The following is a 24,690-nucleotide window of genomic DNA, read 5'->3' as shown; positions in this document are numbered from 1 at the left end:
CATCTTTTAGCTCCTGAGACTATTAAATTTTACTTTCAAGGCATTTAAAGAATAAATAGGCATATGAGAAAATTAACTACAGGAGCTCATTTCCATGATTGACAAACTGATTATAGCTGGGGAAAAAAAAATAATGCTGTCATCATCTTATCAGATGGAAGTGAATTGCTTCTGATCAGATGTTGGATTGAAGAGACATAGAAAGAAATGGTAAAAGAGAAAAACAGAGTAGAGAATGTCCAGAAATATGTGAGGGAACCTGGACATTACATTAAACCATGTATTCCATGAGGACCAGATGAGTACTAGGCTGTACAAACATGACAGAAACAGCAAAAAACCCCCAAAAAACCAACAAAAAAACCCCTGGCCCAAAAGTTCTGTTTTCATTGAAACCCTGCGCCACAAGACAACAATTTCAACACAGCTAGAACCTCATGTCTTTTCTGGGAGTAAGAAATGAGGCTCCCAGTATCCCGGTTTCAGCTCGGATGGAGTTAATTTTCTTTTTAGGAGCTAGTAAAGTGCTGTGTTTTGGCTCTGATATGAGAAAAATGTTGATAACCGCACTGATGTTTTTAGGTGTTGCTGGGTGATGTTTATACTAAGTCAGGGACTTGTGGGTTCCTTGAGCCCTGCCAGCCAGAGGGCTGGAGGGGCACAAGAGACTGGGAAGGGACATAGCCAGATCAGCTGCCCTGAAGCAGCCAAAGAGGTATTCCACACCATATGATGTCATGCTGAGTATATAAAGTGGGGGAAGAAGAAGGAAGGGAGGGACATTTGGCATTACGGCGTTTGTCTTCCCGAGTACCCATTACGTGTGATGGAGCCCTGCTTTCCTGGGGATGGCTGAACACCTGCCGGCTCATGGGAAGTGGGGAATGAATTCTTTGCTTTGCTTTGCTTGTGTAAGCAGCTTTTGCTTTACTTATTAAATTGTTCTTATCTCAACCCTTGAGTTTTACATTCCTTTCTGATTCTCTTTCCCATCCCTCTGGGTGAGGGGGAGTGAGCAAGCAGCTGCATGGTGCTTGGTTGCCGGCCAGGGTTAAACCGACACCCATGGCTTCGTCCCCACCTCACCTGTGGAGATCAGCCTGACAAGCAGTGAGTTTCCAGCAGGGTCCCTCTGCATTTCGCAAAGTCTGGATGCTTCCTGGAATTTTCTCTGGCCAGGAGTTGCTGTTATCTCTTTTCGTGGCTTTGTCATGGGGAAAAAAAATCCTCTAACTCATCCCTGGACATATGGTGCTGGAAGGATTTTTGAGCCCAGTCTATTACCCAGTGAAGCTAGTAGGGACTGTGGTGAGAATTGTTAAATATTTCTATTATCTCTGTTTTTTGGGGGCTCTACTTGAACCCTGGCTTTGAACAGTGACAACAGAATCAGCAACTCATTAAGCAACAGTGAAAAGATGATACATAGGCTTGTTTGATCAACTGCTGGACCTCCAGGTCTTCCCATTGGCAGCCATTATGGATCCATTATTCCTGACTCAAGGAGATGATCCATTACAACCCTATATGTTCCTCCTTATTTTCACACCCAGCTCCTGAGTTGCTACTCACTTGCTCCCTCAGCAGTCCTCCGCTATAGCTTGTTTGTGTAACACTTTCTGTCTGCATGCATACCAGATCATAGAATCACATTGGGAGGGACCTTTACAGGCCATCTAGTCCAGCCCCCTGCAGTAAGCAGGGACATCTTCAACTGAATCAGGATGCTCACAGCCCCATGCAGCCTGGCCTTGAATGTCACCAGGGATGGGGCATCTACCGCCTCTCTGGGCAACATGTGCCACCATTACACCACCCTCATCATAAAATATAACTTCCTTATATCTAGGTTGCATCCAATCTCTTTTTGTTTAAAACCATTAGCCCTTGTCCTATGGCTACAGGTCCTATTAGAGAGTCCGTCCCCATCTTTCTGACAAGTCCTCTTTAAGTATTGCTTGGCTGTAACACTGTGTTGATACCCAACGTTATTCACCAGCAAGGTGAGATCCTGCACTGTCAGAAGCTCAGCCACTGACAAAAAGAGAAGTTGAGAACTAGAGCATGCAGAAGCTTCTTCTGCTTGCTGCATTATAAATCGATTATCTTTATTTTTATTATATTATCTCCCATTAGAAATGTATTATCTTTAAGATGGAAAGTGATTCCACATAACCAGGAAAAAGATTCCTTGGATGGAAGTAGAGGCAACTTCGTTGCCTTGGGTGAGGTGTTTAAAAGTTAATTGTATAAGTCTGAAGGAGTTGTTATAATCTATTCTGTAAAGAGAAATATGCTTGGGTGCTGCTTTGTTGCACTAAAATGTGCACATTAGATAATGCTGACAAACATACCCTGTGGGATTTTTTCTAACTTTTTTATTAATATTATTTCTATTGAGAAACAAATGTAACATGAGAAGCTCAGCCTTTAGAGGTCTATATTATACATGTGTAAAATTGGATGACAGAAATCTTATCCCGAGAAGTCCAGGAGTTGGTAGGGGTTACTTGGGAGTCTGTGGTATACAAGATTTGACTGAGAGGACAAAGTTTTGCTATCAAGAACTGACTGTAATCCTTGAGCTAATGCTTGGAAATGTGTTGACTCATTCCTGCAAGGCCAAGAATATAATAAATTATTTGTTTTTTAAAAGAAGCTTTCTGTTTTGAGGAAGGGGGTCTCAGTTTCTCTATGGACCTGTTCATTCTCCTGCATTGAAATAAAAGGCTGTGACATGAGATGAAGGCTTTCCTACTCGCCAGCAAGACTATAGAGAGGTATTGTTGTCAGGCAACTACCACGAAGCTTACACAGAAAAGTAAGTTAAATTCAGTTTTAGAATTTTCAGCAAACTTTTAATGTTCATCCCAAACACATGTACTATGGTGACATTTCTGAACAGGCTGAGTTATTCTGAAAAGCTTTTCACTGAGTCTCAAGTATAAATATTTTGATATAAAAAATAAAAATAAAAAAACTCTCTAAACCCAACCCCTTGTGCTCACATTCACTGGTGCGCTGTGGTGCTATGAACAAACACGGCTGCTTCCCCCAACGCCTAGCCAGACTACAGCTGTAGGAGATAGGCAGCGTTTGATGCTTCCAGTCCACATTGCTTTTTTGCCTTGCCAGTGCTGGGAACCCAGGAACAGAAGAAGAGTCTGAAAGGTCTTGAGAGGAACTTAACTGGCTCTGAAGGTGCTTAGAGGTGTGGGATGAGGAAGGAGCTAGTAAGCCTCTGGTCGACGTGGTAATGCAGGCACCACTTCCATGGGCAGCAGCTCCCGCAGCAGTTCCCTGTGGTTTAGGTGCTAGTGATGATTTGTAGCTTTGGCTGAAATTGTGGAGACCGGAGAGATGAGGAGCAGGGGTACGTCTGCTGGGGTTGGTGTTAGCGGCACTGCCTTGCCTTACACAGAGCCACAACTGCTGGCTCCTTGCACATTATCAGGGCTTACCCACAACAGGTCTAGCTCAAGTGCTAGTTCACTGAGATGTTGTGGGACCACTAGCTGGCTAGGAAAGCTGAGCTTTTCTTTCTACATTGTGCAGCAGCTATGGATAAACCCAACTAGCAGCAGCGTCCTATCCTATCTTGTCTGCAGCGCACAGAGCTCATTATTGCATTTCACCTACTTACTGACAAATGCATCATGCTTAAATAATAAGCTGATCAGCGGCTTTGATGTTTTACACTCAGCATCTGAGTTGATTTTAAGTCACTTTGACTTTTAAATTAAATTATCTCATGCATAGAAACAAAAGATGCAGAAGAACACAGCAAGGATTCACAGAACTCATAATCAAGTACTTCTTAACACACATATATATTAAGCTTTAAATCGAGAACAAATCTTTTCAGTTTTTTTTAATATATGCACTCTATACGATGCAACAAACATTAGCGTGATCTAGCTCTCAGCCACACCCAGTGCTCTGCCCACTATACAATGTCTGCTCTACTGTTATACTTCTTCCCTTTTAAACAAATGCAGGTAGACTAGACTCTTTAAAAAAATACAAGCTGGCCATAGCACTGTGGCTGGGCTGCCCTCTGTTACAAATGAAGGAGTTCTAGTTTTGTTACATTAGGAAGCAAGGAAATAATATTGTTTTGGGCTCTTAGATGATCTTGTTCTCCAGGGCTTCGATCCTTTTTGCCACAGCTTCCAGTGAGCAAAAGTTAAGGGGAAAAAATGACAGTGAGCGTTGGTGATTCCTTGCCCAAGTGGTCCCCAGGCTGGCAGAAGAGGGAAGGAGTGGAGCTGCCTGGCTGGAAGCAGGGCCAGAGGGATGCTGTCATCACCTGCTCTGGCATTTCCAGAACGGTTCAGGTTGATGAACTTTTACTGAAGGTGGGATACAGTCATGCATGCACACATACTCATGTGCACCTATACGTTTCCTATGGAAGGAAGATTAAAAAATGTGAGGATGATTGGAGCATGTTTTGAGTGGTTGGCAGAGAATCCCTGACCTTGTGGAGGATGGGTGGCGTGAGGAGTGGAGCAGAGTGCTTTTCTTGCTTTTCTTGGAGTTCTGTAGTGTGTCACAATTTTTCTGCTCTTTTCACTAATTGCTTTTCATGATGTGCCTGGGAATGGCAACCCGCTGGGTGAGAACTACTGATTTACTCTGACCTTTTGCATAACAGAAGTCGTGGATTTCACTCAACTGAAGTTAAAGAGTAGAAAATATACCCTGCAACTGACATAGCAAAGCACAGAGATGTGTGAATCAATTAGAACACTGCTTTTGAAATTGTATTCTCTCCTTATTCTCAGTAATGAAAAATCTTCCTAGCCCTGTGTGAGCCACCCCAGGGTTTCAGTAATTCCTCTCCCCATGAGAAGTTTTTTTTTTTCCTTGTTTCTCTTTCATCCACTTATTCATGGTCTTTGTGCAATATGGCAAGACCCAGCGTGGCAGAATGCAGCCCCACAAACTCAGTTCAGATGGGACCCAGCTCATCTCACTGGAGATGTTCGCAGTGAGTAGGTACCTGAGGGTTAGTCTCCCAAAAATTAGTTTTAGCCAGCTGGGGTAATTTGGACCTACTCATCTTAATATTGGACATATCCATCTAAATTTATCCAGACCACCAACTATACAATAAGAGGTGGTTAGCTGTAGAAGACCTTCTTTCCTTCCAGTGCTGTGGAGCAACTTAGGCAGCCAGCTTGGATGTTTGCATTGTAGATGTTTACTGTCATAAAAAGAATCCCCTCCATGGAGCTTTAATGACTGGGGAGGCTCCATGTGGGCACCAGTGGTTTTGCCTGCTCCCAGCCCAGTGCTAGCCACTGCTGTTCTCAGCCCTCACCTTCGGGCCTCCTCCACAGGACCTGCAGCTTGCAGAGGCAGCATCATCATCCCATGCATGACCCAAGCTTCCACACACATCACATGGGCATCATTTAAGCATCTTTCTAAAAACTGACCTATGTCTTAGTGCCTATAGCTCATAGCTGTCTTGCAATGGTTTGACACATTCTATTTTGGCTCTATTGGTTTTGGTCACTTACTCTGGGTCAGACCAGTAGCTACTCACTCTGGTGCAGGGACTTTTCTTGTTATATCTATTCATAACCCAAGTACCTTGTTTCCCAGCTTCCTGACAGCCTACCCAACCTCCTTCCCTCATAAGCAGACTTTCCACACTGGTTCTTTGCAAAAGCACAACCCAACCCACTGAGTTCTGAACAAAGACAGTTTCTGAAGGATATATTTCCGCTTCAATGAATTTATAAGGTCTTCTACTTTTGTCTGGAACTTCATAATAGATTTACATTCACATGGATCTTCCTCTGTGGATCAGAATATCAAGAAGATGAGTTAAATGGCACAAAAAAAGGATTAAATCAAAATCACTGAGACAGGTGAAATAAAGCAATTCTCATTCTCTTTATCAGAAACAAGAAGGAAATAAAAACATCATTCCTTCTAATTATCTGACTATTCACTTCCGGCTTTAACCCCAGATGACGAGAGAATCTCACATTTTCTTTTTATATAGGCCAAACTCTGTTCACGAAAAGTCTTCCCTGGATTTCCAGTTTCCTGAAAGCCCTCTGAAGCTCTACTACTGATGCTTCGGGTTTGCCTCAAAAATCTGAATCTGACCAAATACAGTGCTCAAACCAGCCTCTGCCTTCCCAATAACATCACCACGGGGCCGTACTCACTTTGTGAAATACAAACTGGAGGCACTGTTCACGATCTGAGAGTCAAGACTTGTTTGAGCTTTGCTTCAGTACTTCATTTCTTCAGCAAGCAGAGAAATGTGCTGGTTTTGCTAATCAATTTGCCAATCTATGTCAATAATTTACATATTCTTCAAGAAAAAATAATTGAAACTGGAATAGGAGCAAAAAAGGATACTGAGATGACTGGGAAAAGAAAGGAAATGTTTCCCAGTCCACACTGAGTCAGCTCAGCTGCCTAACAAATGGAAGGAGTACATAGGCAAAGGCCTTTTTAAGGGAAAGGACATCACTTGCACAAAAACACAATAGGATTAAACCTGTCATGAATAAACTAAAGCTGAATATTAAGAGTTCTAGCCATTTGTTGATAAATACAAGCTGGCACTGTGAATCAAACAAATACAAATATTTCCTTTCCTTACAAAAACAAACAAACAAACAAAAAACCCCACAAAACCTCAAACATTGAGGTATTTACCAAAATTGATGATTTTGCAAACAAATATTTTTTTCCAAAATATATTTTTACTTTTTTTTTTTTGAATGCTGAAGCCTAAATGGATTTCCTTTCTGGAAAGATATTTAAATACAATATATTGGGGGGTTTCATATAGCTTGGATCAACTCCTACTTTTTAAAGGAGCCATGGCAGAGAATCTCTATCTTGCAAGCCTGGCTACCGGGTTCTGCAGACACAGGACCCTGAAGGTTGTTGTCGCTCTCAACCTTCCCCAGCAGGGAGGAAGGTCCCATCTTTATGAATCTGGAGATCAGGACACTTGCCCAGCATGACCCAGGACATCTGTAAGGATGGAAGGAATCAAATCTAGATTTCCTGAGGCAAGGCTCCTGACCACTACTTTTTTTTCTCTCTAATAGACACTCAGGGATAGAAACAGATGAGCCACTTGCTGCTAACCCACTAATATTTACATGGATATCTCTTAGCTTTGGCACAAATAACAATGTTAGAGATTGCAAAGAAAAGGGGAAAAGGAGATTAAAATTTGGCAATGTGCATTATTTCATCCAGTTGATGCTGTAGAGTGTCTCCACATACCATAAGAGGAGTGGAGATACCTGCACTGAGTGGGGCCATGGGCACTCAAAGGCAGGTCTACACACTTATGAGAAGTAGAGCTGAGCTTCTTAGAGCTCTCGGGAACTAAATGAGCCCCATCATAGGTGTGTGCAATGTATCTGCTGGGAACTGGAAGGAAGCATTTGCCTAGCAGGATAAAGGAGCCTGACCAGCTGGTCTTGACAAGAGAGTATTAGGTTCCTGCTGAGCCCAGCAGTGTTACTCTTGGAAGCCCTACAAGGTATTCAGTGTCTATGAATGAAGCCCAAGTGTTTGGGATTCACTATGATCTGCCTGAACAAGCAGAAGCATTGCAAAAGGCCAATACTTCATAGAAGGCATATGATTCCTTCAAAACAAAAATCTAAAATAATTGTGGTAGTTCTTTTTTCAATAGTTTTAAAACCTAGGTTATTTGAAGGTCAATAGTCTTTAAATTTTATGTTATTCTTTACCTACTCTTATTGTGCCTGTCTCCCACTCAGTCCTCTCTCAGTCTTTGCTTCACTAGGCTACCCAAACATGAGCAACTTAGCATTCATCTTGCCCCAATTTAGACACTACAAGCCATGTAGAAGATACTAGATGCTTCTTTTAACTTGAAACATGTCACCCCTGTGGTACCTGTTTGGCTGTAGAACCAGCCAGTGGTTAGCAAGCTTCACTTCAGATATCCAATTTTGTGATGATCTTCAAATTAAGACAAATAAATCAACCATTAGCTTCTCTTTTAAGAGCATCTCTTCTTCCTTTATGTCACTTTTGGCTATTCCCAGGACCTGGAAGAGCCTGAATTCATAGTTTCTGAAGAGGAAGGCAAAGAAAGAGAGAAAGGTGGAGAAAAAGGGAAGGAGAAGGCAGCTTGTGAGAAAGGGAGGTGGCTGAGGTGTCGGGGTGGCTGTGTTTAGGTAACCAAAATGTTGGTGTCTCATGATCCTTCCATGATACTGTGCCAACTCGATACGCTGAGAAGAGAGCTTTTTATAACATCCAACTGAAGGAACATTTTTGTCCTTCTGCCTCCAGCCTTCCAATGCTGTGACCAAATCCCGCCCTCTCCCCACTCCCCCACTCTCACCAATGCAGATTTTCATTTGTAGCTTCTTCCCAATCTTGCTGATGGTTCTGAAGTCAGCTGTGTAGAAGTAGTGCTCAGCTACTGGTTCTGAAGCAATTTCCCTCAGCTCATCCTCAACTGCATTGCCAACTCCCACAGCAAACATCCTAAAGCCTGCGAGCAATGGGATCCTGTGAGTCGGACAGCCATGGAGCATCATGCTGCTATGGTTCCAACCCCCTGTCGGCTTGCATGTCCTTGGTCACCTTCTGGGCCCTTAGTTTCCACACAGGTCTGCAGATGTTAACCAGGAAATTAATGCCCTCACCCTTTACTATTACAGACTTCTTTTGATTAGGTCAGCCAGGGTTGCAAAATATTTTTGCAGGCAAAGTCTTACTGGAATTATGCAGACAATGCCCACTATCACCGCAAGAACCATGTTTTGAAGATACAAGTACAGATGATCATAACACCCTGCCAGAATCATGCATCCAAATAATATGGAAGCAATAATGCAGCAAAAGGGAACAGTGGAAGATTTCAATCCTAATTCAAAACCACTAATCAGCCTATGCAGTGGCAAAGTTCCCTGTGCAATGGAGACCTGCGGTTCAGTAAAATTGTAGCTGAACCTCTTTCTAAAATTGCAACTCATACAGTCTGTCAGGAGCAGCCTATACTGTGAGTTAAGAACATGTCCAGGTAGATGCTTATACTGCCAAGAGATTGATCAGCCATGTCTGGCTTAAATCTGTTTCTATTGAACTAAACTGCAGTTTTCCCATTGACTTGAATGGTGATATTAGTGATTTTGAAACACCTGTTTCAAAATACTTGCCTCTACCTGTCCATGTCTAGACACTGGTTTCCCTTCCTCCCCTTTGCCTTGTCTTTCTACCTCTGGATGTATCCAATATTTGGTTTTTTTTAAAGTTGAACTCGATTAACATGTTTGGAATCTAGATATAAGCATCTTGTTGTTTATCCCACTGAAACAAGTTATGAACACATGTTGGAGATTTCTGTGTAGGGACAAAAGAAGAGGAAGAAACAAGGCATAAATTTTTGTCAACACAGAAAAACAAACTCTATACAGTTTATAAGGACTTTTTGTTTTATGTGCTGAACATCCACATGTCACCTTGCTTTGTAAATATCAACTTCTCATAAGCTCCTATCTGACCTTTATTGTGATGTGCTAGCCCTTAGTCCCATCGAGATAGAAGTTAAAGGCAAGGAAAGGGTTTAGCAATTCATGTGCATATTCTCATCCATCTAACACAGAGATGTCAGGAGATTTGGGAACTTGTTTGGCAGGTCAGCAAAGGGGCATATCTCAAGATATTTATACTTCATGGTATTTAGACATACAAAAATACCAATATGTAGCCACTGTGCATTTTTAATATTCCAGTAGAGGGTAAAGAAGCTTTCTTAGTGTGTCTGGGATTTGAACAGGGAGTCCATGGTTACTCCCTTAATCTGTGTTTCTGCTTTATTTATTGTTTTATTTCTTCTTTTTCTTTTACAGATCTTAAGGCTGCTACAGCCAAGCCACACTTGGCCCTGCAACTGCCATTATTCTCAATGGGACTCTGATGGTCACTGCTGCCTCACCGTCAGTGCCACTGATGCTGACGTGACTTTCATTACCAACATCAGACAAATCCTAAGCTTCTCCCTGTGGTTTCCTTCACATTTATGTGAAGCATGTTAGACCAGTGTGCACCCCGTACCAAATGTGTGAAACTCCATCCTGCACAGCAGAGAGACCTCCAGTAGACTTAGATCAAAGATAGAGGGGCTGTGGGAACAAAGGCCAGCTGCTGGCAAACCAAGACTCATCTGAACCCCAGCCAGAGCTGCTCCAAGTTCTTTATGAGTGTGCAAGGGTAGTCAGGCAACACCTCGACAAAGTCACTCTATAGTGACCTATTTCTACCCTAAGTAAGAGATGTATCCAGGGAAAGAATCATACCTAGGATGATACTAGATGCAGTACTTGGTCCAAGGGAGAAAGAAGTCACTGAGAATTCAGGAAACCTACCTAAGTCTTTGGCTTGATTAGCAGCATCAGTGATGTAATCTTGTGACCGTCCATCAGTAAAGACTATGCCCACCTTGGGGACCCCAGGCCTAGCTCCATTGATGATAGAAAAGGAACTGTCAATGAGGTACTTCAGAGCCTGTCCCGTCATTGTTCCTTTCTCCATGTAGGCCATTTTCTTGACTGCTGCTTTGATGTCCTTCTTGTTCTTGAACTGCCCCAGTGGAAACTCCTGTCTGACAGAACTGGAGTACTGAACCAGGCCAACTTGGGCCTGTTTGTCTGACACCTCCAGTGAGTCCACAATTTGGTTGATGAATTTCTTCACCAGCTCAAAGTTCTCAGGCCGCACACTCTTGGAGCCATCAATCAGGAACACAAGATCCAGAGCAGATCCTAACCCACCACTGCAAGCTGAAGCAAAACATGAGAAGAGGGCAAAAGAAGACAGAAACTAAGACCCCCATTAATTATGTAGGGAAATATAACCCTAGTGTCATTTTGTCAGTAATGAAATAGGCTTAATCGATCAAAACTTAACAACAGTTGACATTAATTTGAAAATAATTGGTTAGGAGTGCATGATTTCCTTTTTTGCCCTTTTTGAGCAGAACACATCTCCCCTGTCTCAGTTCTATCCCCACCATACCACTGCAGATCACAGCTCAGCTCAGTGCAAATGAAAATCATTACATACCGCTGCAGGTCTTTCCATCACTGTTCAGTGTGAAACCTTCTTTACAAGCACACTTGTACGCTCCTGGGGTGCTGGTACAAACCTGCTCACAGTCATGGTCTCCAGTGGCACACAGGTCTGACACCACTGTAAGCAAAGGTGCAGATTAAAATCAGAGACCATGCCAAGGCTTCTCAATTCAGACCAAATGCACAAAGCATATTTGTCCCAGACATACACTCATTGATAACTAAATCTGCTCTGTGGAAAGACAAAGCAGCAGAGGTCATCACTCCTTGGCAGTGACTGGGATAGGAGAGATAAGGAGAAGCTGTTGCAAGTCTTGTGACTCTAAGACAGAGCCAGGACTAGAAACAGTCTCCATACAAGGGCAAAACCCTTCTGCCTGTTGAGCATATCACAATCTACTTCCCTCTCCAAAGCTGCTGGATGGGATTTGGTTTCCAACCTACCATCTGGGCTGGCTAATACCCATTTTTCCCAGCCATGTAGTACAATTATGATTAGTGAGTTCAGCCCCATGTGCAGTTGTCTTTCCTGGATGGGATTCATGTGCAAACATAGTTGGAATTCACTTCAGAGCGACCCTCACACGTGCAGCTTTCAGATTCGCTCTCTACAAACATTTCTGCCTGCTGATCTTAACCTGGATCTGACTCCTGAGATGCTGAGCAAACAAAAGCTGAACTGCAGCACTCGGACCCAGCAGGGCTTAGTGACTGACAATACTGTCACAGCTACAGCAATGATGATGCAAAATAAACTCAAAACTAAATAGATCTGGTTGAACCAAATTAGTTTACAAATACCAGGGAAATCTGTGCAGAAAACTGGGCGTTAAGTTTACCAAAACCATGGGAGGCGGTACAAAGTCTTTCAAAGTTAAGAGGCTTCTGTTCATTATTTCAAGTCATTTGTATTCTGCTCTGTGTGTATTTTCTGCTTCTTCTGGCCTTCCCAATTCACACATCTGCATATTGTGCTAACACTGCTAGGTCTTTCCAGCATATATATAGCTCATATCATTAGGAATATTACTAACCATGCAGATGGCTGTAACACGGGGCTCTCAGGTTGAGTCTTCTGAAGCCTACAGACACCACCTTAGTGGCTTATTAGATCTAACTAGTAGCTGGATTGCCAAGGGTCTTCCTTTTTCCCTATGTGTTTGTTGAGCGCTATGGGGCCAGTGCTGCACAGTTCTTCCTGCTGTCAGTACCCACAAACCTTTGTTTGCAAGAGCAGGTGGTGTTTGGGTACATCTCCAAGGACAGTTTTATGCAGCTGCTTGCATAGCACTGTAACAACCCACTCGGCAGTTAATATGGTGCTATCCTCTGTTAGCTACAATAATCCTTAGCACAGTGCTTCCCTTGGATGCATCTCTGAGGGTTTTTACCATGGGGAGAACTTTGTCATCTGCATGTTACACATTTGAAAAGCAAGGCATAGAAAGTATTTTTCCTTTGCTCTTTATCTCTTTGAATTACATCAGTGCCAGAACTTCAAAACACATTGTCCGGCCTTTATGTCTCTGGCTGACTCCTGACTCCAGGGCAGCCAACACAAACTCCCACGGATATTCATGGCCTGGATTACACCTTCTCAAATTTTGTCTCTAACCCTCCCTTTAGTATGAAGTATTTGTTCCCCTCTTTCATGAGCTTCTGGTGCAATGACACCTGATTATAATACATGACCCATTTTATATTCAAAATTTTCCTCCTCCCTACACAGGAAGAAATTTTCCTTGACAAAAAGCTGCTCAGCCCCATCATTTTCAGCCTGAAAGTTGAATCATGAAATTTTACGCATCTTGGAGAAATTGGTCTCTGAGAGTTTTACAGGTCCATATGTGTATATACGTTTGCGATGTCTTGCCATAGGCGCTGCAGTGTATCACATCTTTTAAAAAGTGTCACCACACATTTTGTGCTTTGATAGGATGGGCATGTGAAACCCCTGGGCCTCTCTTGCTGACACATAAAGTGGATATTTATAGACCACCTCCTACAGTCTTGTGGGTACATTTGAAGGTAATAAAGCTTTCTCACTTTCATGTAGGAGTTCATGTTCATGTTCCTCACAGTTCATGTAGGAGTGAATATGTGTTTGTAGGATAGTCGGGCTCTTTTTATATGTTGTAAGAAAGGCATTAGATACTGTACCAGCCAGGAGAATTTCCTGCCTCACAAGGCTTGCAAAAACAACAGCATAGTCGGGCAAAGGCTGTTCAGTCTCTGGCAGGGAAGTGAAACCGTCCCTTACTTGACTGGGAATACAGAAGTCAATACTGGTGGGGGAAATTCCAAGCCAGATTCTCAGAACTTCCCAGACAGATAGGCTTAACAATAAGGACAATGATTTTAGCAATATAAAGTTCCTGTTTTCCAGGTTCGTTCTCAGTGCCTCAAGGACTAAGTGGCTCACATTTACAAACTCTTCTGTGCCAGTGAATTCTGGAGACTTCTTTAACTAAAACCTGAAATTCCCTAAACAAAACCTGAAATTCTTGAAAGGCAACTTCAAAGAGCATCTGTTTTCCATACTGCTTTGGGCTCTGTCAGACTCAAGTCCTTGGAACATGGAAGCAGATGGATGAAGGGTGATCGCACATACAAGTTCTATGTGAAAAGCTTGCTGGTAGCCACTTGCAGCTCTTGGCTAGGAATGCAGGGGTTGTGGCAAGGACTTACCACAGAAAGCTTCTTGAAACTTGTGGGTGAGCTTCTCTATGACACTGTAGCTCTCTACATAGGCCACATGATCATCCAAGGGCTCGCTAGCGATCTGCCGCAGTGTGTGCATGTCCACACGGCCAACCCCAATGGCAAAGACCTCGATGCCAGCTGCTCTGGCCCTTGCTGACACATCCTGCACTCCATCCTGGGGACGTCCATCGGTCACAACGATCGCCACCTACACAGAGGAGGGCAGAGGCAAGGTGGGTGCTTGAAGGGGCGTTAATATCACTATTGCTTGTGGAACAGGCTGGGTTAATAAAGAAGGTTTCACATTTCTAAAATTAAACAAAAAGGAAATGCCACTCCCTTCCTGCCCCCTCTTCTCGTTCTTCCTGAGATCACGCAAACCATTCTTTTATGTGGGATTTATTTCTTTCTGAGCTGGAAAGGTTAAATTGCCAGGGACCTGACTGATTTAATTAAGGGACAACTGGTGCATCTTGCCCCTAAGGAAACCAACGTAAAGGTTATGTTCTTCACACGCAAACTAATGCTCAAGCTGAACTCTAACTATTTTCATGAACCCCCAGCTGACACTAAGCACAACGCTAACTCAGTATGGGACTTTAAAGAAACTCAGGAAGTGTCATGGAAACTTCATGAGATGAAGACTTCCCCATTTTATAGATGGGAAAACTGAAGCAGAGAGAGGGGAAGAGATCTACCTAAGTTCATGCTGTGTGTCAGTGCCTGCCATGATTCCTGATTCCCTGTTCCACAATGAATAGCAGAGATGAAATCCTACCCCTACTAACATCAGCATTAAAATGACAGCGGGTTTAAGTGGGAACTGGATTTCACCTTCTATTAGATGGAGCCCTGAATCAGTGGAGAGCCTCCAAGAGTCCTGCTTCTGTTGCTACCTTGTCCATTTTTCTCTTTATTTTTCTTCTGCTAAGTGACATTGCCAAAAAACCTTGATTTTTGTTCTTTGTCAGTTCCTCTGTTCCTGCCACTTTCCCTTACAACTGTTACTGTGACACCACTGTCAACTCCAAAGCAACTGATTGGGGTGTATCGCAGTGTGGAGAAATATAATCAGCAGGAGCAGGTGAGCTGCTAAGCAGCAAAAAAAACCCACATTGTAGGCAAATACCCTCAGCAATACAGAAAGTGAAGAAACATCAGATGAAAAAGGCAGGGGAAAAAAAATCTATCTGGCAGCAGCAGTGAGTTTAGATGAGCAGTCATCTGGTCATGAAGGCAGTATTTGCTATTCCCCTCTATGTCATATATAATCTCCATCTTTCTGAAGATTAAATCAGACCCACCAGCTGCTCTGTTAGGCTGGTGTGATGGCTGTTTCACATCCTTGGGTGGAAAAAAGTAATCTAGGGTAAGGTCAGGGGTGGAGTTCCCTGCCCCATGTGTCCAAGGGGTGCTGGCCATGCAGAAGAAGTGTCTCCTTGCCCCTCTGCCCACACTTCAGCTGAGGGATGGCTGAATGCTGCAGTCTCCTGCCCCAGAGGAATACTGCAATACTGAAGGACTCTGCTGCCCTGTTCAGAGCTTTCCTTCTATGCAAAATATCAGTGAAGCATGAAAATGTAGAGCTGCTCAATCTGACACAGGTCTGTAGGTTCAGGTGTTTATCTGCACTTCCTAAAGGCTACAAAATTAAAAACTCCTAGTAGCATCACAATTCTGTAACTGGCTGCTTCCAAAGGAAAAAAAAATAGGAAAATTCAAATATTTCTCTTCTGCCTGTGGCCGAAATAAGGAAAAGCATCACCTGTGGCAGATGTCAGTGTGTGTTGTAAAGGAGGATGACCATGACAGTCAAAGGTCGACCAAAAGGAGCTCTGAGGCTGTTTCTGGAGCAAAAGCCCGGACAAGGAGCAGAGCCAGCCATGCAATCATGCCTTCTGCCAGGAGAGCGAGCCCTCAACTCAGCCACTCGGCTGAACAGCTCTGCTTTCTGAGTACACCCAGAAGCTCTGAGATGGGGGCAGCCAGTTAGAGCTTATCAAAAGCCAGCTTGTCAGGAAACAATATGTATTATCAAGTAGCTTCTGCAAGCAACACCAAAGAGGTTTCTGTAGCCGTGTATCTTTCTCACAGTGTTTGTCACAGGATGGAGGTGATGCATGTCCTCCTGGCACTTCTCTGTCTAAATAAAGTGATTCCCCAAGTTTAATCAGTCCCTTTCATTCTTCACATCAGGGTGGCATCTCCACATGGGCCCGAGCCCCAGAGGTGACCCAGGAGGTGTGTGGTAGCAGCATTCACATCTGCATCCGATGGGAAAGATCTTCGCCATGCATCTTGTGAAAATCTACTATAAAGCACTCAAAATTCATGTTGCTTTCTGATCTGCTGTTGGAGAAAACAAAAATTCTGGGTACAAAGAGTCTGAATCAGGCATCAGGAATTATCCAGTGAGCTCACAGCTAAAACAAATGTACCAGTGAGTCATGGTAAGCACCAACCAGCCGGGGAGCCTGTCACTTGTGCCCAGGACCAGGTGCTTACAGAAAGGCTGGAAGAAATAGAACAAGTATAATGTGATCTTGCTATCATCTGAAGTTATCTTGATAATCAGGAAATCCTGATTTTTTTTTCCTGGGATCCCACCTCTAGATATTTGCCCACCCTGCCAGACTGAGGCAGTGAATTCCAGTGTGAAAAAAAAAAACAATCCTTTTTTTTAAAAAAAAAACAAAACAACCAAACAAACTACCTCCAAATTATTTGCAGTCACAGGATGTCTGTAATTCTCTGTGTTCTGACCTTGTTTCATTTAAAAAGCTGAGAGTCCAGGTATGTGCCTTGTTTGGTAAAGAGCAAGAGACAGGTTGGAGGAAAGGGGAAAGGAGCAGCCGCTGCATCCTGGAGAGGCTGACGCGGCTCTGCAGCAGAGGCTTGTGCTGGACTCACAGTAGCCATGTGAGAAGAATTAAGAAAGGGTGAACGCTTTTGCTGTCTCAAATAGCTGAACAGGATCTTCAGTTTTGGCCTAAAGAAACTCAGAAACTTTTGCTGTTCAAGGTCAAAACTTCCACCTGTTTTAACAGCTACTTTTCATTGTCCCGTGAATTCCTAACTTTCTGGATCCTTCTTGTGTTACTTCTGTCATATAGAAACCCCCCACGTTCTCATGACACAATTTATTCCTGGTTAACTAAGACACTAGAGTATTCACGGGCATCCCTAGGTATTCCTGTTTCAGGGTTACCATGTGTAGGCAATCCAGCAGCTAATGAGATAGCTATGTCTCATTATGCAGTGTATAACGTCAATGTTGTAGCAGCACTGAAAGGAGAATTGGGTGGAAAGTTGAATAAGCCCTTGATTTTCTCAGCAATTTGACAATCTATTTGTTGTTCTTTCTAAAGAAAGATAAAAGTAATTGGGCACCCCTGCAGTTTTTGATAAAGGTATAAATAGACTTTGCTCTGAGCTTCTAGAGAAACAAATAGTGCTTTTCTCTCTCCTAGGGTGACATTTGCCGCAGAGAGCACAGCAAGACCAAATGATCTTGTGGTGCTTTGATCAGTATCCCACATGGCTGACAATCGTAGCACAGATTTTCACAAGGTCTTGCTGGGTTTCTGCTGTGTGAAGGAGTAAGGACTATGTCCAGTATTTCTGGAAGTTTCACGTCCCTAAATTACTGCATGACCTATTCACCCACCCACCCCACCCACCCCCAGGCAGGTGACGGGGCCACCCTGAGCAGCTTTAGGTTCACAGAAGGGAAGAATTTTCTGGACTTCAGGTTATCTTCGAAAAAAGAATAACCAGGGAACCAAGGAATGCAAATGGTTGTGGAGTCTTCCACCTTGGAGATATGCAAAAGCCATCTGGACACTGGGAAACCAGCTGTAGGTGGCCCCACTTGAGCAAGGGGTTGGCCAACATGACCTCCAGAGGTCCCTTCCAGCCCCAACCTTTCTGTGATTCTGTCTGTCTGATCAGCTGAAAAGTGGAAGGACAGAGCGAAAAGCATGTAGTGATTTTCTTTTCTTCTTTTTTAATGCCTGAGACAAACCATTAAAAAGACCACTACTATTCTGCTTTTTCAGATGTCCAGGAAATAAGGTTTCAGGGAGACAAAACAACTTCAGAATTCTTTGTACCACTGTCCACACAAACATTGCTGTGTTTGCCATGCTACTGCAGTAAACCACTAAAATAAATCTGATCTTTTTAAAAGTGTTCAAATACTTAAACTAGAGGCTCATTTGATCTATTTGCAGGACATACCAGCTCTTACGCATATTGAGATGTCAGGAAACCACAAGGATTGCAAGAGCATGTTGGATGAGCTGTCTGGCAGCCCAGCTGCAGAGCAGACGAGCAGGAAAATAGTGCACAAGGAAAGGGCTTACTTAAATGGTGTGGAAGAGATTAGTTAGCTAAAGATTGAAGCATTTTCATAGACAGCTCAGTGAAAATATCTCTTCAATCTACAGTAATGGTCAACACTGCATGTAAGGTGTCAGGCTGTATTTACAAAAAAATAGAGACTAATATTGAAAGTATTATAAAAATATTGCATAAATCAGGACTGTGTCCCAGTCCTGACCTAAATGTGGTCACCTTGTCTTAAAATAGACATTGGGAAATTAGGTAAAGACAGGAGAAGATAAATACGGTAAGATTTCTGAGGGACATGAATGGATTGCATAGCAGTCCTAGAGGAAATGGGATCTCTAAAAAGTTCCCATTATTGAAAGTAAACAATAAGAAAACCAGTGAAGCCAATGGGGGCTGTCTTCATGCAACTGGGCTGGAGTTCAGAGTCCTCCTTTAGGATCCTTCATTCATGACCCAGGTACCATTCGAAGTGTGGTGACTGGCCATAGGTTTCCTGTTTCTTGATTTCCCCCATCAGCTGGGTGAGGATCTGCTCAGTTCTGAGGCTGGCAGACCCTGGGGGTGTTGCTGGGGTTGTGTCAGGGTTGTGCTCAGTGAGGAGACCTGCGGTTTCAACTATAGGGTGTTCTGGCTAGGCAAAGATGGCAGGAGGGCTCTGCTGGAGACCTGCTGCCTTCCCACCAGCTCCACTGCAATGGGTTCACTGCAGGAAACATCTCTTTCCCCTGCAGTGCCTCAAACAGCCCTTCAGTGAAGCCCATGGAGAAACCAGGCAGCCTTGAGCTCTCTGAGAAATGAGACCTCAGGGCTTTCATTTCCAAAGCCTGTCTGAGAGCAGTGGGAGCGGGCAGTGTGGACTGCTGCTGACTCTTCGGTAGCCCTGCAGCAGACTCACTGCCACTGGGAAAGCAAGAAAAAGCAAAGCACACCTTGGCAACAACAGGCAGTTGCTCAAACCTCCAGAAAATACCAGATGTAGGCTAAAGGCTGAATCCACACTTAATGGCTTTGAAGCAGTTCAGTCGAATGAGAACAATTATTCTTGCACCTAAATGATTTTAAAGTTCTTTACTAAAAAATGATAACAATATAATATTAATAACACCTTGCAATTTTGCAATGATATCTTTTAAAGAACCTCAAAGAACTTGACAAACGAAACCAATGTTACTCCTTTTGAATAAAAAAACTTTGCAATTAGGTCTCAGAGTTCCCCTGCAAGAGCTGGGTTGTTAGATTTTGCACCAGGTGACTCCTGAGCTTGAGTGATGATGTGCTCATGATGGCTCATCAGGTGAGCTTCTCTTTCTGGAGCTGATTGCCAATGAGACTTAGTGGAAGTTTCTTAGTGTTTATTTTTCTCCTGATATTACTCTTGGTTTTCTTCCATAAAAGACCATGTGAGGATGGATTTCCTCATATTTGCAAGTTACTTATAGTTCAACACGGTGAGGGGGCACACAAGACATTTAATTAGATCATCCTTGTATGAAACAGCCTCATTTTTAGGGGTATCTTGTCAATTCCAGACCAGAAGAACCTTCAGGTTGCTGATTGTTGCAGTTGGCTGATATTACCTAGCATCTGTTTTTCACTTTTCAGTATCATTTCTGACTTGCCATCCCTGGGCACCTTTTCCATGTTCTGCTCAGCCTCCCCTAGAGCGTTACTAGCAGTGAAAGAAATGGAAAGTGGCTGATGTTCCAAAAATGCTGTAATCAGGAGAAAAATCCCAGACTTCCTCGCTCCAGCAGTTTGGCTTTTCTCCAGGTGGTGGAAAACTCTGGTTGCTTGCTAACACTTCTGTGTATTTTTCTGGTCCAGCCTCATAGCAGAGAACCCGCAGAGCTGGTGTGGGACATGAGGGCCTAGAAAGTGTGTTCATGGTGTTTAGCTGAAGCACGTATTGTCAAGAATAGACATTCTCTGCATGCTCAGAAGAGAGTTTTCCTGATGACAGTCACTGGGCTGAGGTTTGGTTTCATTCATAGTCAAATCCAAAGGAATGAAGGAGGTATCTGGGGAATATCTTTTTAAAGGCTGAGCTTCCTGGGCAGGGAATATGGATCAGGAGCAGCGATGCCCATTGCAGCCACGTATAGAGTTAAGCCAACCTTATGCCACAGGCTTAAATGCTAAGTGCTCAGTACAATCTGTGCACCTAAAGAGAATATCCAGAATGGAAAGCACAGCCATCAGCCAGCCTCTGAAGAACGGGAAGAGCAGTGGAGGACACTGAAACAGCACTTTGCTTTAGATCTGGGAATATAAGATATATAAGTGGATATACATGTAGATCTGGGAATATAAGATATATAAGCGGATATACATGTAAGTGGAAAGGGGCAACTTCAAAAGAAACTTTCAGAGCGTTGCCTCACTTTTTACTATGGTGGATTCTGAAGCATCTTTATTACAATACTTTGGGGAAGGTAAGCATCATTAATCCTTGTATGCTCATGCCTAGCAAACCTGGCTGAGATCATCATTTCATGGTGGTATTTGTGGCAGGCACACTGGAAGCAGGGAATCGTGTCCTGAAGGACAGACACTCCAGGCAGAGAGGAGAGCTAGTAAAGTTGGATTAGATTTACCCTGACAACTTCTGGCCAGCTCTGCCTAAAAGAAAGTTGAGCTTTGTTTTCAAGAAGAGCTGGGAGGTTTCCACCTGCCAAAGGTTTGCCCCCTTTGGCAATTAACCTCTGCTTGTCCCCACACCATCAATGCTAAAGATAAAAACACCTTTCCTCCTTTCTGATTTTTCCAACCACTCCATGATGAGTCACAAGAAAGAAGAAGCTTTCAAGAAACAGATAATTTGCTTACCTTATTAAAATTAGGAGACCTCACCCTGGCCCCTTCTGAGTCACTAAAAGCCTGGCTAATGGCAAACTGGATAGCCAGGCCAGTCATAGTCCCAGTGGAGAGCGGCTCTATCCTTTGGACTGCTTGCAGGAGCCCAGCTTTGGTTTGGTAGGTCTTGAGGGAGAACTCATTCTTGACAGCACTGGCATAATTGATCACACCCACCCGGGTGGAGTTGGGGCCCACATCCAGCCCCTCAATCACCCGGGACATGAAGACTTTGACTTTCTCAAACTCGTGTGGGCGCACACTTCGAGAGCTGTCAATGACGAACACCAGGTCAGTGGGTTTCGTTCTACACAGGGTGCCTGAAAAGGGTAAGGAGGGAGGAGAAAAATGAAAGAAAAAGGTGAAAAAATCGCCCTAAGAGGCAAGTAACTGTCTTGTTAGAGCAGCAGCTGAGGGCAGAGGACCTGCAAGCTTCAATACTTTCTCTACCTGTCTCAGAGAGGCCCAGTGAAATGACTTTTAACAATATTTCTAAATGTTCTTTTTCCTTTCACAGGCAAGCATCTGTAAGAAAAGCACAGTTATCGGTTGACAACATGTACTTCTGAGGGAGCAAGGTGATGAGATGCTGGCGCTGCACTTGTGGGAGCAGGTTACCCACTTGTCACCCGGTGCTACTGCGAATGTCTGTATAAAACTTAACAGCAGCATGGAGGGAGGAATAAAGTTGCGAACTGAAGCCTGGGTATGCACATCTGCATCAAAGTCTCTAAAGGCATCAGCACATTTTGGACAGGGATAAACGATTCACATGGATATTAATTAATCAGATTATGTCTTTGTCATGCATGACCAGAAGCAGGCATGAAACTCAGCAGTTCAGACTGGGCTGTGAATCAAGATGCCCAGATTAACTAGCCAATGTAACATGAACCAGCCTCAAGTTATAGTCTCATAGCTAGTGGCACTAATAATGAAATACTGTAACGCAGCACAGACCAGCGCCACTTTATTTCTGTGAGCTAGTGAGGGAGAATACAATAGGGAGATGTAGAACCATGTAATTGATAGTTAATCTCTACAGCCTCATAGTAAGACATGAATATCCACTGTCAAAAGTAAATGGGATAAACAGCAAGCATTAGCAATGCAAAAAGCTGAGTGATTTTTTTTTCTCATTTTCATGCTGGTTTCCATCTTAATTTTCAACGGTGGCAAAACATAAAAAGGGCTAATACTTTTTTATGATTTTCTAAATGAATTGTCCCATTTCCCCCACCAGATCTATAGCATTCTGTTCTCTATGGTTTTTTTGTCTCGTTTAGACTATCTCTGTAGGAGCATCAAGTGCTCTGTTAATATTTGATTTCCACAGAGAGGGACTATATAGGTTATATCATAAAGGAGATTTCTGTGGACAGATTTTTAAATGTGAGCTTTTGGGCCAACAAATCTGTTCCAAATTATGACATAAATATTATAGCTAGGTCTCAGTGTGAAATCTAATTGAGCTTTCAGTCCTTCAGAAAGATGAAAATAAATACCCTGTGATATATCCATAAAGAATATAATCAAGTTAGTTTCCTGAGAGACACTAATGCTGAATCTGCCTCTGGTTCCCAGGAAGGTCTCTCTAAAGGATGCTGTGTGTAGAAGGGAAGCAGGCAGTCAGTGGTTGCTTTGTCAGTTGCTCTAGTTCCACTAGAATGCAATATAACCCTTTCCCATGTGGGTGACTTTCACTGTGCCACCAGAATTTGTTGCAGAGGAAGGAAAAACTCAGCTGGCAGTCTGTCTGCAGTACTGCAAATCCCTTTACCAGGGGTTGGTTATGCCCATTTCACAGGTGAGAAATGAAGGTACAGAGAAAGGCTCAAAGTCTTGCAAGCTGTTGCTCAAGAAATAAAGCACAGATTCCCCTTTGCCACTGTAACTAATGAATCGCCTCCATATTTTTTTTAGTGAGAAACCAAGGAATAAAAGTGTTTGTTTTCTTTTTCCCTAGGAATAGTTGGATCCAATGCAAGTTTTGAGGTTTTGGTGGTTTTTTTTTATGGAAGCTCTGTGATTTTGCCTTAAATAACATTTTAAACCTCTTTTTATGAGAGTGAAGTATGTTTCTGGCAAGTGAAGAGAAAAGAAGAGATATCAGATGGGAGCTTTGGGAATTCAGCCTGTCTGGTCACAGCCATGGTCCAGACACCAGGGTCTGCAGAACAGGCCTTGGTTATTTCCAGGAGGTGAGAGTCAGACGTGCTTGCTCTGAATGACATCTTGACTCAGCACAGTTTATTTTAAGGGCTTAAACCAGAAATAAAATCCTCCTCTATTTTTAAAAATGTTCACACTTGAAGTTATTCAGGAATAGCTGAATTTCACGCACTGATTTAGCAGAAAATATCTCTTAGGGCATCTTTGCTTCCTGTTCATTAAAAGAACAGGAAACCTGCCTAGTAACTCAGAATTAAAAGGTGTTTATTTTAGAAATACCAATTGCTCACAGTAAGGCTGAGTTGAATGACCTGTCTGTTTAGTCTACTGACTTTGGTAGTGCCTAGTGGTTCTGCAGCGAAGATAACTCTCTCTTTCCAAATTACCAAGGAGAAACTGTTCAGTATATCAGAAAACTTCCCCTCATCACCCACTGCTAAGTCGGCAGTCACTGTCACACTTATTTTCCAATTGTCAGCCTGCCCAGGTATATGCATTATGCATCATCGTAAGATTGTTCAAACATTTTTAAAAGCCAGCAGTAACTTTTGCCTTGGCAATCTCTCCCGCGGTGAGCTCCCCTGGCTGGCTGGAACTCCTGGCAGCACGCTGCCCTTGGCAGAGGAGAGATGCTTCCTCGCCACCAGACCCTCCAGCCCTCCCCCTGGTATTCGGTACTTGCTGACACTAATTGCAGACTAGGAGTCACTGACCATGCAACTTAAAGAGCAGGCAGCTCATCTCCCATCTGGCTGCGTGACATCCCACTTGGAAAGAAAAACAGAGCAGGATTTTGCTCAAAAATGAATGAAGCAAAACCCGGGAAAGGCCCATCCTCAGCATCCAGACCCAGACCTTCCTGCTCGGTGAGGTTAACCAGAGCCTGGGGTGTCTGGCCAGCCCCTCCTCCAGCCCCCAGCAAAACCAGCCCTCTGCAGAGCTGTGGGGAGAAGTAGCTCTGGATGGCAGAAGAGAGCCCTTCTCCTGCCAGGGCCTCCTGCAGCTGGAAGCAGCAACCCCGGGGCTGCCTCTGTGCTGGGGGCCAGGCCTGAGCTGATGCCACCACCTTGGCTGTCCTCAGCACAGATCTCCTGCTTTTTCTCTAAAGCAGTCATGGGCAGAAGCAAACACATGTCCAGGTGTTGCTGCCTTGGGAAAACACTTGAGAAAGCTCCTTTGCTTCCCTGACTGATGTTGGGTATTTCTTCTTCCTTCATTTCCTTCCCAGTCCCAAAGCAGGCTGTGCCGAGGAGGTAGAGCATCGACATGCTGCATCCTGCCACTGAGCTCCCCACTTACCTCTCTGCTGTGGAGGTGCCCCGCAAACGCCATAGCTCTGGAGGAGAAGCAGCAAAGAGAGCAAGGCAGAGAAAATCCTGTCCATGGCTGTGGAGGAGCTGGAGGCTGGATGCAGAGTGGCAAGCAAGAGCTTTGGCCCGGAGGTATTAACCTGCCCTTCCTCGGGGAGGCATGGGGCCAGCCCCTGACACGTGTGAAGTACAGAAGC

The 24,690-nt window shown here is 43.7% G+C and overlaps 2 protein-coding genes across 4 annotated transcripts in view; one reads left to right on the top strand and one right to left on the bottom strand.

Annotated features, from left to right (window-relative positions):
• The window catches only part of LOC130145389 (endoplasmic reticulum-Golgi intermediate compartment protein 3-like), a 74,475-nt gene that overhangs the window by 41,170 nt on the left and 8,615 nt on the right, over positions 1-24,690 (top strand). Inside the window, exons 4-5 of one of the 3 annotated variants that reach the window (XR_008820514.1) lie at positions 2,657-2,821; positions 9,882-10,404. Coding sequence is in view for 1 of the 3 variants with exons in the window: in XM_056330075.1 (XP_056186050.1) it covers positions 9,882-9,949 (68 nt within the window). In the remaining 2 variants the exon portion in view is untranslated. Of the gene's footprint in view, positions 1-2,656; positions 2,822-9,881; positions 10,405-21,528; positions 24,626-24,690 lie in introns of those variants that run through there. The other 2 variants (XR_008820518.1, XM_056330075.1) reach the window with 2 other exon arrangements.
• MATN1 (matrilin 1) lies at positions 2,639-24,581 on the bottom strand. The gene is made up of 6 exons (XM_056330063.1): positions 24,483-24,581; positions 20,985-21,331; positions 13,791-14,013; positions 11,095-11,220; positions 10,398-10,811; positions 2,639-8,521 (listed from the first exon to the last, which is right to left on the bottom strand). Exons 1-6 carry the CDS (start codon positions 24,565-24,567, stop codon positions 7,983-7,985), a joined length of 1,734 nt encoding a protein of 577 aa, XP_056186038.1. The 5' UTR covers positions 24,568-24,581; the 3' UTR covers positions 2,639-7,982.

This window comes from Falco biarmicus, chromosome 3, assembly GCF_023638135.1.
Source record: "Falco biarmicus isolate bFalBia1 chromosome 3, bFalBia1.pri, whole genome shotgun sequence".
Lineage (NCBI taxonomy): Eukaryota > Metazoa > Chordata > Aves > Falconiformes > Falconidae > Falco > Falco biarmicus.
This window is presented reverse-complemented; position numbering and strand designations above follow the sequence as displayed.